This window comes from Mobula hypostoma, chromosome 15 (genome assembly GCF_963921235.1).
Source record: "Mobula hypostoma chromosome 15, sMobHyp1.1, whole genome shotgun sequence".
NCBI lineage: Eukaryota > Metazoa > Chordata > Chondrichthyes > Myliobatiformes > Myliobatidae > Mobula > Mobula hypostoma.
Genome location: NC_086111.1, coordinates 5,883,140 through 5,895,429, shown reverse-complemented (window position 1 = coordinate 5,895,429; position 12,290 = coordinate 5,883,140). Strand labels below are relative to the sequence as shown.

The 12,290-nt window shown below is 40.1% G+C and overlaps 1 protein-coding gene across 7 annotated transcripts in view; it reads right to left on the bottom strand.

The window, feature by feature from the left end:
* The window catches only part of LOC134357048 (SRSF protein kinase 3-like), a 43,993-nt gene that overhangs the window by 6,436 nt on the left and 25,267 nt on the right, over positions 1-12,290 (bottom strand). For all 7 annotated transcript variants that reach the window (XM_063068364.1, XM_063068365.1, XM_063068363.1 and 4 more), the window contains 5 exons: positions 11,080-11,186; positions 5,299-5,455; positions 4,459-4,559; positions 3,311-3,418; positions 1,433-1,502 (listed from right to left, as the gene is read on the bottom strand). In XM_063068364.1, coding sequence (XP_062924434.1) covers positions 1,433-1,502; positions 3,311-3,418; positions 4,459-4,559; positions 5,299-5,455; positions 11,080-11,186 — 543 coding nt within the window. The remainder of the gene's footprint in view (positions 1-1,432; positions 1,503-3,310; positions 3,419-4,458; positions 4,560-5,298; positions 5,456-11,079; positions 11,187-12,290) is intronic.

Below are 12,290 nucleotides of genomic sequence, written 5' to 3'. Positions count from 1 at the left end.
GACCAATGAGTCTTACCTCAGTGGTTAGTAAGTTGATGGAGAAGATCCTGAGAGTCAAAGGCAGGTCATGCCTTACAAGATTGAATTCTTTGAGGATGTGACTAAACACATTGATGAAGGTAGAGCAGTAGATGTAGTGTATATGGATTTCAGCAAGGCATTTGATAAGGTACCTCATGCAAGGCTTATTGAGAAAGTAAGGAGGCATTGGATCCAGGGGGACATTGCTTAGTGGATCCAGAATTGGCATGCCCACAGAAAGCAAAAAGTGGTTGTAGATGGGTCATATTCTGCATGGAGGCTGGTGACCAGTGGCGTGCCTCAGGGATCTGTTCTGGGACCCCTACTCTTTGTGATTTTTATAAATAACCTGGATGAGGAAGTGGAGGGATGGGTAGCTAATTTGCTGATGACACAACGGTTGGGGGTGTTGTGAAGTTACAGCGGGACATCGATAGGATGAAAAACTGGGTTGAGAAGTGGCAGATGGAGTTCAACCCAGATAAGTGTGAGGTAGTTCATTTCGGTAGATCAGTATGATGGCAGAATATCGTATTAATGGTAAGATTCTTGGTGGTGTGGAGGATCAGAGGGATCTTGGGGTCCGTGTCCATAGTTACTGCGCAGGTTGACTGTTTGGTTACAATGGCATACAGTGCATTGGCCTTCATCAACCATGGAACTGAATTCATGAGCCGAGAGGTAATGTTACAATTATATAGGACCTCAGACCCCACTTGGAGTACTGTGCTCAGTTCTGGTCGCCTCACTACAGGAAGGATGTGGAAACTATAGAAAGGGTGCAGAGGAGATTTACAAGGATGTTGCCTGGATTGGGGAGCATGCCTTATGAGAATAGGTTGAGTGAACTTGGACTTTTTTCCTTGGAGCAACAGAGGATGAGAGGTGACCTGATAGGGGTGTACAAGATGATGAGAGGCTTTGATCATGTGGATAGTCAGAGGCTTTTTCCCAGGGCTGGAATGGCTAACATGAGAGGGCACAGTTTTAAGGTGCTTGGAAGTAGGTACAGAAGGGATGTCAGGAGTGAGGTTTTTTTATGCAGAGAGTGGTGAGTGCGTGGAATGGGCTGCCGGCGACTGTGGTGGGGGCGGACACAATAAAGTCTTTTAAGGGACTCCTGAATAAGTACATGGAGCTTAGAAAAATAGAGGGCTATGGGTAACCCTAAGTAATTTCTAAAGTAAGTACATGTTTGGCACAGCATTGTAGGCCAAAGGGCCTGTATTGTACTGTAGGTTTTCTAAGTTTCTAATGTCGCTCCTTGTTCTGCACATATTCTTTTGTCTGTATGTTTCTTACATTGAAAACACTAACGCTGATTGACTTAGAGGAAGGGAATCTATTGGAGAATATATTTATGACTGGATCAATGTTCCCATTTGATCTTGATTAAAATATGCTCCCTTACCCTCATCTTCAGAGAAGGTCTTTCCAGGTCGAGGGTCAAACAAGTATTCACCTGTTGCCAACTCAAATGCCTGTGTATGTAAAAAGAGGTTTACACTATTTCCATTTTGAAATGTTGAGCATGAGATGTGCAAAGCACTCACACTTAGTAAAACACTGAAGGTAACAAAGCACTAACAACTCTAATACTGCACACAAATATTGACAGCGCACTGCTTGCAAGATTAAAGTGAGTAGATTCTCCCCTTTTTCCTAAATTTTAGAGGATTCTTCTTCAGAGACTTGGCATGCAGTGCGTGATTCTTACTTTGTGTTTGCTCAAACTGGGCTCGTCTAGAAGATGATAAATAAAGGATGCAAATTTGGAGAGATGTGAGTTTCCCTTATAAATTCCTCTTTCCCACCTCAGGTATCCATGTGAAGTGTACCAGGGGCAGACCGCACTTGAAATTGAGTTTGGTTTGAGAGGGATCAGTGTTCAGTTTGTCGCTTACAGAATGTGAAAGTCACAGATAAGATAACTCATCTGTATTAGCCCCTGTGGTCAATAGGGATATTTCAGAGGGTAGTTTAGAATCAACCACATATCAGTGGCAATGTAATCAGATAAAAGTCAAAAGGAGGCAGCAGAAGGGTGCAGTTGCTAGAACTGCTGCCTTACAACTCCTACAATGTCTGGTACGGTCTGTGGAGTTAGCCTAATCTTTGTGACTGTGTGCCAGCTGTTAGGTCAATTGGGCACTGTAAGTGACCCTTAGTGTGTTAGTGAGTGGTAGAATCTGGGGTGAGTTCATGGGAATATAGGGAAATAGGATGGGTCAGAATCAGATTACAGTTAAGATGGGTGCATGTGGACTCAATAAACCGTAGGATCTGTTTCCATACATAATCTTCTTATGACTCCTAAAGGTACTAAAGGTGTAATTTATTCCCTGAAGGACATGAATGAATCAAATTGTTTTTTAAAAATTCTGTTGCTTCATGTACAAATGTACTTAATTCCTCTAGAATCCCAGGGTTCTGAAAGAGGTGGCTGAAGAGATCGTGGAGACATTAGTAATGATCTTTCAAGAATTAGTAGATTTGGGAATGGTTCTGGAAGACTGGTAAACTTCAAATGCCACTCCACTCTTCAAGAAGGGAGAGAGGCAGAAGAAAGGAAACTATAGGCCAGTTAGTCTGACCTCAGTGGTAAGGAAGATATTGGAGTCAATTATTACGGATGAGGTCTTAGGGTACTTGGAGGCACATGATAAAATAGGTCATAGTCAGCATGGTTTCCTTAAGGGAAAATCTTGCCTGATAAATCTGTTGGAATTCTTTGAGGAGATAACAAGCACGATAGTCAAAGGAGAATCGGTTGATGTTGCATACTTGAATTTTCACTGGAATTTAGAAGATTAAAGGATGACCTCAGTGAAACCAGTCGAATGGTGGAAGGTCTTGACACAGTGAATATGGAGAGGATGTTTTCTATGGTGGGAGTCTAAGTCCAGAGAACACAGCTTCAGAATAGAGAGGCATCCTTTTAGAATGGAGATGAGGAATAATTTCTTTAGCCAGAGAGTGGCGAGTCTATGTTTATAAGCTAAATTTATGTATATATGGTCTTACTCAAACATTACTTGTTTTTTAGGATTGCTTTTATGTTTGTATTTGTTGTGTGTGTTTTTATGTTTTTTAGTGTGTTCTTTATGCTTATTGTGTTTGTTTATGCTACAGCTGATCTGAAGTAACAGTCATTTTGTTCTTTACACTCGTGCTGAGAATGGCAATACCAATCTTGAATGTTGAACTCATACAATTTGTAATGTATTAAGTTACAAAGTAATAAGTAGCTTCAGAGAGTGTAAACTGGAAACATTGCTCTTTCTTTTACCACACAAGCTGTGCTCCAAATGTCAGCAGGAGGCCCATAACCAGCGCCAAGGATGGTCTCCAGTGCACGGTACGGTCTTGTCTGGATCTTCTCTGTAACATGTTTGAACTGGAACCAAGGTTAAAAAAATAGTTTAATAAAGAGATGAGTAATCTCAGGAGCCCAAGTCATTCAGTTTATTTATTTATTTACTGAGATACAGTGCAGAAAAGGCCATTCTGGCCCTTTGACCCAGCAGCCCCTGATTAACCCCAGCCTAATTATGGGGCAAATTACAATGACCAAATAACCTACTAAGTGGTACATCTTTGGACTGTGGGAGGAAACAGTACCACCCGGAGAAACCCCAGGCATTCCACAGGGAGGACATACAGAAACCTTAGAGATGACATTGGAATTGTACTCCAAACTTTGATGCCCCGAGCTATTTTAGCATCACTCTAACCGTGATGTTGATAGGTTAATAGATTCTTGATTAGGTGTCAAAGGTTATGGGGTGAAGGCAGGAGAATGGGGTTGAGAGGGATAATAAATTAGCTATGATGGAATGGTGGAGAAGATTTGATGAGCCAAACAGTCTAATTCTGCTCTTATGCCTTATGGTCTAATGGTAATTTGAGAAAGTTAAACAAGGTTTTTTCGTGAGCGTATATATCATCGCTTTGTTTCATTGCTGTATGACGAATGCTGTGACTTTGGCACATGCAATGTGATAAACTGTACTTCACTTGCAGCATTATAGATAACTGAAATCTGATTGTACTTTGTTATCACAGATGTGTGGGTCTAGTGAAATGTGATTGCATGGGTATTTTATATTGAAGTCACAATTTCTTCCAGAATCACTTCACATTGACCCCAGTAATGGTAATTAAGACACTGAATGATTTTCAGCCACATTGTAATGGTACACACTTCACACTATCATCAACAGAAAAGGGAACATAATTTATTCAAAGAATAAGGGATGATGCTTCAGGGAGCTAGAAATATGAGGGATAGGGACAATGTTTCAGACCAAACTCAGAGAGGAGTTCCTTGGCTGAGACTTATATGCTCCAATTATGTAAACCAATATTCGAGCAATCTATATGCAGATCATCTCGACAATATTAATTCCTGTCCTTCCATGACTGCATGGAACTCACTGTCCAGCAACCGCTTCCCAGGTCCACAATCTTTACACTTATTTCTTCAGCATATTTAGGATCCAAAGGGTTCGGGAGTGAATATTCTGTGTTAATTTCTCCTGAAAATGATAACAAAAATCAGATCAAAGGAGATAAACAACATATCTCTGGTCATATCTAACATATTTCTTACCAGTATCCAAGGACCAGAGTCCTTGAACTCTGAGAAGAGTTTTGATAACAGTAGTATACTGTTGATGGAATTTTGACCACTGCTTCAGTATAAAATATACAAATGAAGCAAGACAACTCAGAATTCCTTATTTGAGGAATACCAGATTCTGTAAAGGAGGAAGGATGGAGGGAATGTAAGAAAGGAAGACAGATTAATCTGATCCCAGGACACCCAGAAACACTTTACAACCATCAGAATAAACCAAAATGTACTTGTTTTAATCCAGGAAGTGCAGTGGGGAAATACAAGTAGCAAGCTCTTGCAACAGCAAAGGGATAATGACCAATCTTCAGGTCTTCTTAGTCAAAGTAGAGATAACATCCTTGTATAACAGATTAGGAGGAAACATTTTGTGTTTTTGGTGTCCTGGTTCAGCCTTATCTTTGGAATATTAAAATATTGTGAACTTAAACACACAAGAGATCCTACAGATAATGAAAGTCCAGAGTAATTCACACAAAATGCTAGAGGAACTCAGCAGGTCAGGCAGCTTCGTTGATGTTTATGGACAAGTCTTAGTCTGAAACATCAACTGTTTATTCCTCTCCATAGATGCTGCCTTACCTTTTAGTTCCTCCAGCATTTTGTGTGTGTGATATTGTAAACTTCCCGCCATTAACTACCTGTTAGACTCCGTGCTTCTTTTCCAGCTCCTGGTTGCATGGAAACAGCTATCTGATTGAGATATTGTTGGTTGACACAGAGAAGAATGTTATCTGGTTTGATATCCGTATGCAGGATCTTGCACTTGGTATGCAGATAGTTCAACCCTTGTAGAACCTAAGATATGAGGACAGAAAGCAGCCTATCAGTTAGTACAGTTGAACTGCTTCCGAAATAAAAACTGAATGATCAACCAAACAAACTACAGTGGATTTAGGTTAATTGGGACACAACAGGAGAAATACATTTTGCCGCAACTAAGGGGAAGCCTGAGTAACAAATACTGTATTTAAATGAAATACAAGACAAATTAAAACAGTGCTAATACTACTACAGTATTATAAAACTGTGCATTTGTTCCTAATTGTTATTGACAGAGGTACTAATTTCAGTGTATAGTATGATTGTCTGCAAATGAACAAAATCAGTGCAGACATCTAATGCAGATAATGGACTGCCTTCATACAATAATTTCGATGATTACATCCTCCAAATCTTCATTTTCATTGTAACATCCATGATAATTGTCGATAACTTCAAATTCTTTATATTGCTTAACTTATTAAAGTAACAAAATCATGTCATTTTCACTCCCAGCAGTTTCTGGCATCTCCAAGCCTGAATGCTTGAAACCGCAGGGAGCAAAGCAGTTCTGAATTGTCTTACTGCTTATTTATCACCAACTATCAGTGACAAAAGTCACTGCTTTTTCAACACAAGCACGTGCAGTGAACACTATTTAGAAACAGTTTGCTCTGAGTATGATGTAGTGTCTACCGGCCATAGAAGTGCACTCGTCTGACGCGAATTAGAAATTGTTCAGCAACAGTCTCCCTTCTCAAACAAACAACATAGTGCCCCAAATAAATGAAGGGAATCTCAATTATTTTCTCGATTGTTTTTTGTTCTTTAAGAGTTGTCTCAAATAAGCGGCTACCCTGATTAACCAAAGACCCAATTAACCGGAATCCACTGTATTATCAGACGTTAGGCATTCTGTCCAAAGTGCAAAGCCATCTAATTTTAAAAAACTAATTTACATTTTTCTTATATTTTACTGTAGAGATCCTCTGTCAGATCTATTTTCTGGCTATAGAACTGAATAAGATAGTTTGATATTTATTGGAACTGTAGAAAAATTAGAAGTGGCTCATCGAAAGAGATTGAGTAAGAAGAGGATGGAGAGCCTGTTACTGAAACCGTTGTCTCAGGCTAAAAGTTCTGGCGTGTAAGTCTGAGTGAAAGGAATATACATACCATTCAGAATTGTAGATAATTGCAAATCTTACATGGAAACTATTGCTTAGTTTTTCAGTATTCATTGATTTTATTGGACACTAAAGGATTCAATAACATGAGAACTTAAGAACCAGGAGCAGGTGTAGGCCATTTGCTCTGTTGAGCTTGCTCCACCATTCAATAAATTCATGGCTGATCTGCTTTGGACTTAGCTCTACCTACATGCTTTTTCCCCATAACTTCATTCCCTGGCTGTGTAGAAATTTGTCTAACTGTGCCTTAAATATATTTAATGAGGTAGCCTCTACCTATGCTCTAGAAAAAGCAGATTCTCTACATCTTCATCCTAAATCTATTCCCCTGAATCTTCAGGCTATATCCCCTACTTCTAGGCTTACTTCCCAGTTGAAACTACTTTCCAGCCTCTGTCTTATCTATCCCTTTCATAATTTAGATGTTTACATAAAATCCCCTCTCATTCTTCTGAATTTCATTGAGTCCCAGGCAACATTAATCTTTCTTAAACACGAGGAATTCTGCAGATGCTGGAAATTCAAGCAACACACTTCAAAGTTGCTGGTGAACGCAGCAGGCCAGGTAGCATCTCTAGGAAGAGGTACAGTTGGCGATTCGGGCCGAGACCCTTCGTCAGGATGAAGGGTCTCGGCCTGAAACGTCGACTGTACCTCTTCCTACAGATGCTGCCTAGCCTGCTGCATTCACCAGCAACTTTGATGTGTGTTGCATTAATCTTTCTTCATAGGTTAACCCCCTCATCTCCAGAATCAACCCAGTGAGCCTCCTTTGCACCACCTACAAAGCTAGTATGTCTTTCCTCAATTAAGGAGACCAAAACTGCACGCAGTGCACTAGGGTGTGGGCATACCAGTACCCTGTACAGTTGCAGCATAACCTCGCTGCTCTTAAATTCAATCCCTCTAGCAAAGAAGGCCAACATTCCATTTGCCTTCTTGATAGCTTGTTACATCCGCAAACCAACATTTTGCGATTCACGCACAAACACTTCCAAGTCCTTCTGCACAGTCACATACTGCAATCTTTCACCACTATATAATAACCTGATCTGTTATTTTTCCTTCCAAAGTGGATGGCCTCACACTTACCAGTGTTGTACTCTATCTGCCAAACCCTTGCCCACTCATTTAATCTGTCGATATCTCTCCACATCCTCTACACAGTTTTGCTTTTTCACTCAATGTAGCATCATCAGCAAAACTTAGATTGCTACACTTGGTCCCCTTATCCAAATAGTTCGTACACACTTATGGCCACTTTAGTAGGTACAGGAGGTACATAATAAGTGACCATTGAGTGTATATTTGTGGGCCTAGCACTGAACCCTGTGGCACTCTGCTCACCACTGACTGTCAGCCAGGGAAACACCAATTTATCCGAACTCTCAGGCAAATAGAAATTAGGCAGGATAGTGGTCTTGAGAAACAGAGTCCACCGTGTTCTTATTGAATGGCAGTGCCATTGTGAGGGTTAGACAGCCTAGTCCTGCATCTGTTCCTTATTATCTGCCCAAGAGAAGGGGGCATAGATACAACTCTATCCCCATTCATGTTCCAATATGTCAGTCTATGGCTTCCTCTTCTGCCACGATGAGGCCACTGTCACGATGGAGGAGCATCACCTCATATTCCGTCTAGGTAGTCTCCAACCTGATGGCATGAACATGGATTTCTTCAAGTTCCAGTAATTTCTTTTTCCCCAACCCCACTTCTTCTGTTCCCTACTCTGACCTCTCGTCTCTTCTGCTCACCTGCCTTTCACATCCCTCTTTCCCTTTCCCCCATGCTCCACTCTCCTCTCCTATCAGATTACTTCTTCTCCTGGTCTTTGCCTTTTCCACCCATCACCTCCCAGCTTCTTGGTTCGTCACCCTCCCCCATCCACATGACTTCACCTATCACTTTCTAGCTTCCCCTCACCCAGCCTTCTTATTCTGGCATCTTCCCCCCTTTCCCCCTTCCTTTCCAGTCCTGATGAATGCTCGTGGCCCAAAATAATGACTGTTTATTCATGACCGTAGGTGCTGCCCAGCCTGTTTTTATCTTGTGTTTATGTTTATATATACAATTCTGTTAAGATAAAGAATGCACCTATTTACTAAGTCATTAGATCAGCCCAGCACTCCGCACCACCAGAGAATAAACTTTGAAGTGTAGCCACTGTTGTGTTAATGGGAAATGCAGCAGAATTTGTACAGACTGCAAGATCCCACAAACAGCCTGTTCCCGAGGGAAGGAAAATTGTCACGTTGCTGGGAAAATGCTTAGGCTTGTTTCTGATGAATGTGAAGTATTACTGTCAGAGAAAATCGCCATAGTACTGGATAGGGACACAAAATTCAGGGGCAAGACATAAAATTCTGAAAGAACTTAGCAGGTCAGATTGCATCTATAGAGGGAAATAAATAGTTGTTTCGGGCCAAGACCCTGGAAAGGAAGAATTTTGGCTTCTTTCCCGTTCCTTTCCTGTCCTGATGAAAGGTCTCTGCCTGAAATGTTGGCTGTTTATTCCTCTTCATAGATGCTGTCTGACTTGCTGAATTTCTCCACACATGTTGCTCTGGATTTCCAGCTTCTGCAGAATCTCTTGTGTTTTCCAAATTCAAGAGTTCTGGACAAAACATGCTAAATAACATTGAATGTAATACATCTGATCATGTCTCATAGCAGGTGAAAGAATACCCTGGATTCTGTGCCATGACTCTAGGAAAATTGTTGCTATTTTCTGTCCTGTAGTTTTGAGAGAATGGCGAAGCATTGGTCAGGCTGCGAGTTAGGTATTGCTCCAACATTGGATCGCGTAGACTTCAGAATGGGCAAAGGAACTTGGCATAATAGTCAATTCTTATGTTATCAACACATCAGTGAATTCAACACCAGGTCTGAGGAGGTGCAAAGGATATCCTCTCCTTAACTTGAATGACAGCCGACAACTGTGAGAGCCGCAGATAAAAGTATGCTAATGTACATAGACTTTCTGATCTGTGATTAGATCTGTCCAAGAAGCTTCCAGAAAAATTTTAAGTTGCTTATTAAGTTAAGATGTTTTGAGGTTTTGAAGGGTATTTTTAAAAGTCTTAGGGTTTTTAAGAACTTCTGAGCTTTATATGTTTTCTTTAAGAATTATTTGAGCATTTTTAAAAGATCTGATAACTCAGGGGGTATGATCTATTTGACAATTTTTCGCCTGCTTTGAATGTGGGACTGGATTTGGCTAACCCTCTAATGACATGGAAGCCCCTTTCAACAATAGAATCACAGTATCACAACTTTTCTATGTTGCTCAGGAGGCCACTAAGGAGTGTGGAGGCAAGGGGTGTAACTGATTAATTTACGTGTAAGTTACTATAAAATGGACATTTAGACAGCGATGTAATGTAAAGATTTTTACTCCTCATTATGTGAAGGATGTAAGTAATAAAGTCAATTCAATTCAGATGCGCTCACCACTCACTGCATTGTGACAAATTGTTACAAAAGGTAACTACTTTGCTTCAGGCTGTTGTCCTTTATCAGGGCAACAATGTTGGGCTGGAAATGAATAAGGAACATGTCACTATTTATATCCTGAGGCCAATTAAAAACAGTGTAGTACCAGTTTATTTGAAGCTTGTCCATAATTTCGAGTCATAGGGTTAAATTACACAGAAGCAGGCCTTTTGTCACGCACATCCATGCCAACCATTTTGCCCATCTACTGCCCACTTGCCTGCATTAAGACAATATTCCTCTATGCCTTGCCTATTCAAGTGTCTGTCTGTCTAATAATGTATATACGACTACACCACCTTCTTAGCTAGTGCCGTCCTTGTATCTGTGTGGGAAAAAAAGAACTTACCCTTCAAATCTCCTTTAAATCTTTTCCCTCTCACCTTAAGCCTATACCATCTGGTATGTGACACCCCTACCATGAGAAAAAGATCGTGGCTTTCTACCCTGTCTATGCTCTCATAACTTTATACACCTCTATTAAGTCACCCTGTGCTCCAAGTAAAACAACCCAGCCTATCCAGTCTTTCCTTACATAGGACAGAGAACCTAGAACTCTACATCACAGTACAGGCCCTTCGGCCCACCATGTTGTGCCGACCTCGTAACCTACTCTAAGATCATCCTAACTAAAGTCTTCCAATCCAAGCAACATCCCGGTGAACCCTCTTCACCCTCCACAGCACAATAATGTTTAGGCTGACTTGAGTGGATCAGGAGCTGGGCAGGAATATTCTGTGATTGGCGTGACCTAAACCCCAGGGCAGATTTAACAAAAACCATTCCTGTGGCACCAGGAGGAGCTGGTTCTCTACAGAATTCTGAATCCCATTAGTTGGAAGACAGCTTACACCGGAAATATTAGTCAAGATTCAGGACAAATGTCAGGCAAGTTTCAGAGACCTCCTGATCAGCAAACAATAAGCATTTCCTATTTTAAAAAAGGCTCAGGATATGTTCTTATTCATTTCATCTTACCTGTCGAATGATTTTCTTGACACAAGGCATGGGTAGCCCCTGCCAATTGGATTTAATAATCCAATGATAAAGATGATTACCTAGTAGTTCAGTAACTAAACACACATCTGGCACAGGAGTTAAGGTGGTTACAGAAAGTCTGGACCTGATCAATAATGAGTGAAGTTATGAATATAGAAAATTTATTCATATTGAATTTTATCACATCACTTTGAAACATCTCAGAGTAGTTTAAGTACAATCACTGTGGATTGTAGTGATTGCCACTATGAAGTCAGACCCAGAAGATATTTTGGACAATGTGATGAAGAGAAAAATAAATCAATATTTCCCAGCAATGTTCAGAACAAAGACAGAAGATCCTCATCTCTGAATTATTTTCACATTATCTGAATAGACAGCATAGTTTCACCTGTCACCTACAGGATGTTATCCACAAATTTGCAATATTTCTTCAAGAGATTCATGGAATCATAGAGATATGGTAGAATCACGAGGAAAACATCCAGCCTGTCAAATCCACACCAGTTTCTTGTAGAGCAATTTATTCAGTCACATTGTATAGCAAAAATCCATTTCAGAATTTTATCAACTGGCATGAGGCTAAAATTAAAAACTTTAAACTCTGAAGGCAAGGAAACTAATGTCTATTTGAGACTATTTAATACTATTTAAACTAAAAATTACTAGAATCAAAATTAATACCACTGACATATGTCATAAACTTTGGTATTTTGCATCAGCAATACATTTAAAAAATCTATAAATTACAGTATAATATATATTTTATACAACAGAGTATGTCTGGGGTGATAGGGGTCTGTAATGATGAATGCTGCCTTTTTGAGGCATCACATTTGAAGATGTTAGTTACATGATAATCTGTAGATATGGCCTGAAACCTCTAGTTATACAATGAATGAATATCCGTAGTTTCTAAATCCACCATTCATGAAAACCAGATATTAAAAAATTCAACGTAGTCAAATGCCCTTGACACTTGACACAAAGCTCTCTGATCTCAAAACACATGATTCACAAATCACTTTTTAAGGTAAACACATTCAAAATAGTCTGCAGACATTATTCATATAAATCTAGGTATCATGTGTCATGTGCAATTAGAGATAAGCAGGTGACAGTTTCCAGGTCATGCCATTTAATAAAGGTTTGCAGAGAAGGTCACAAGAGCTGCCTGGATTATTCTGTCC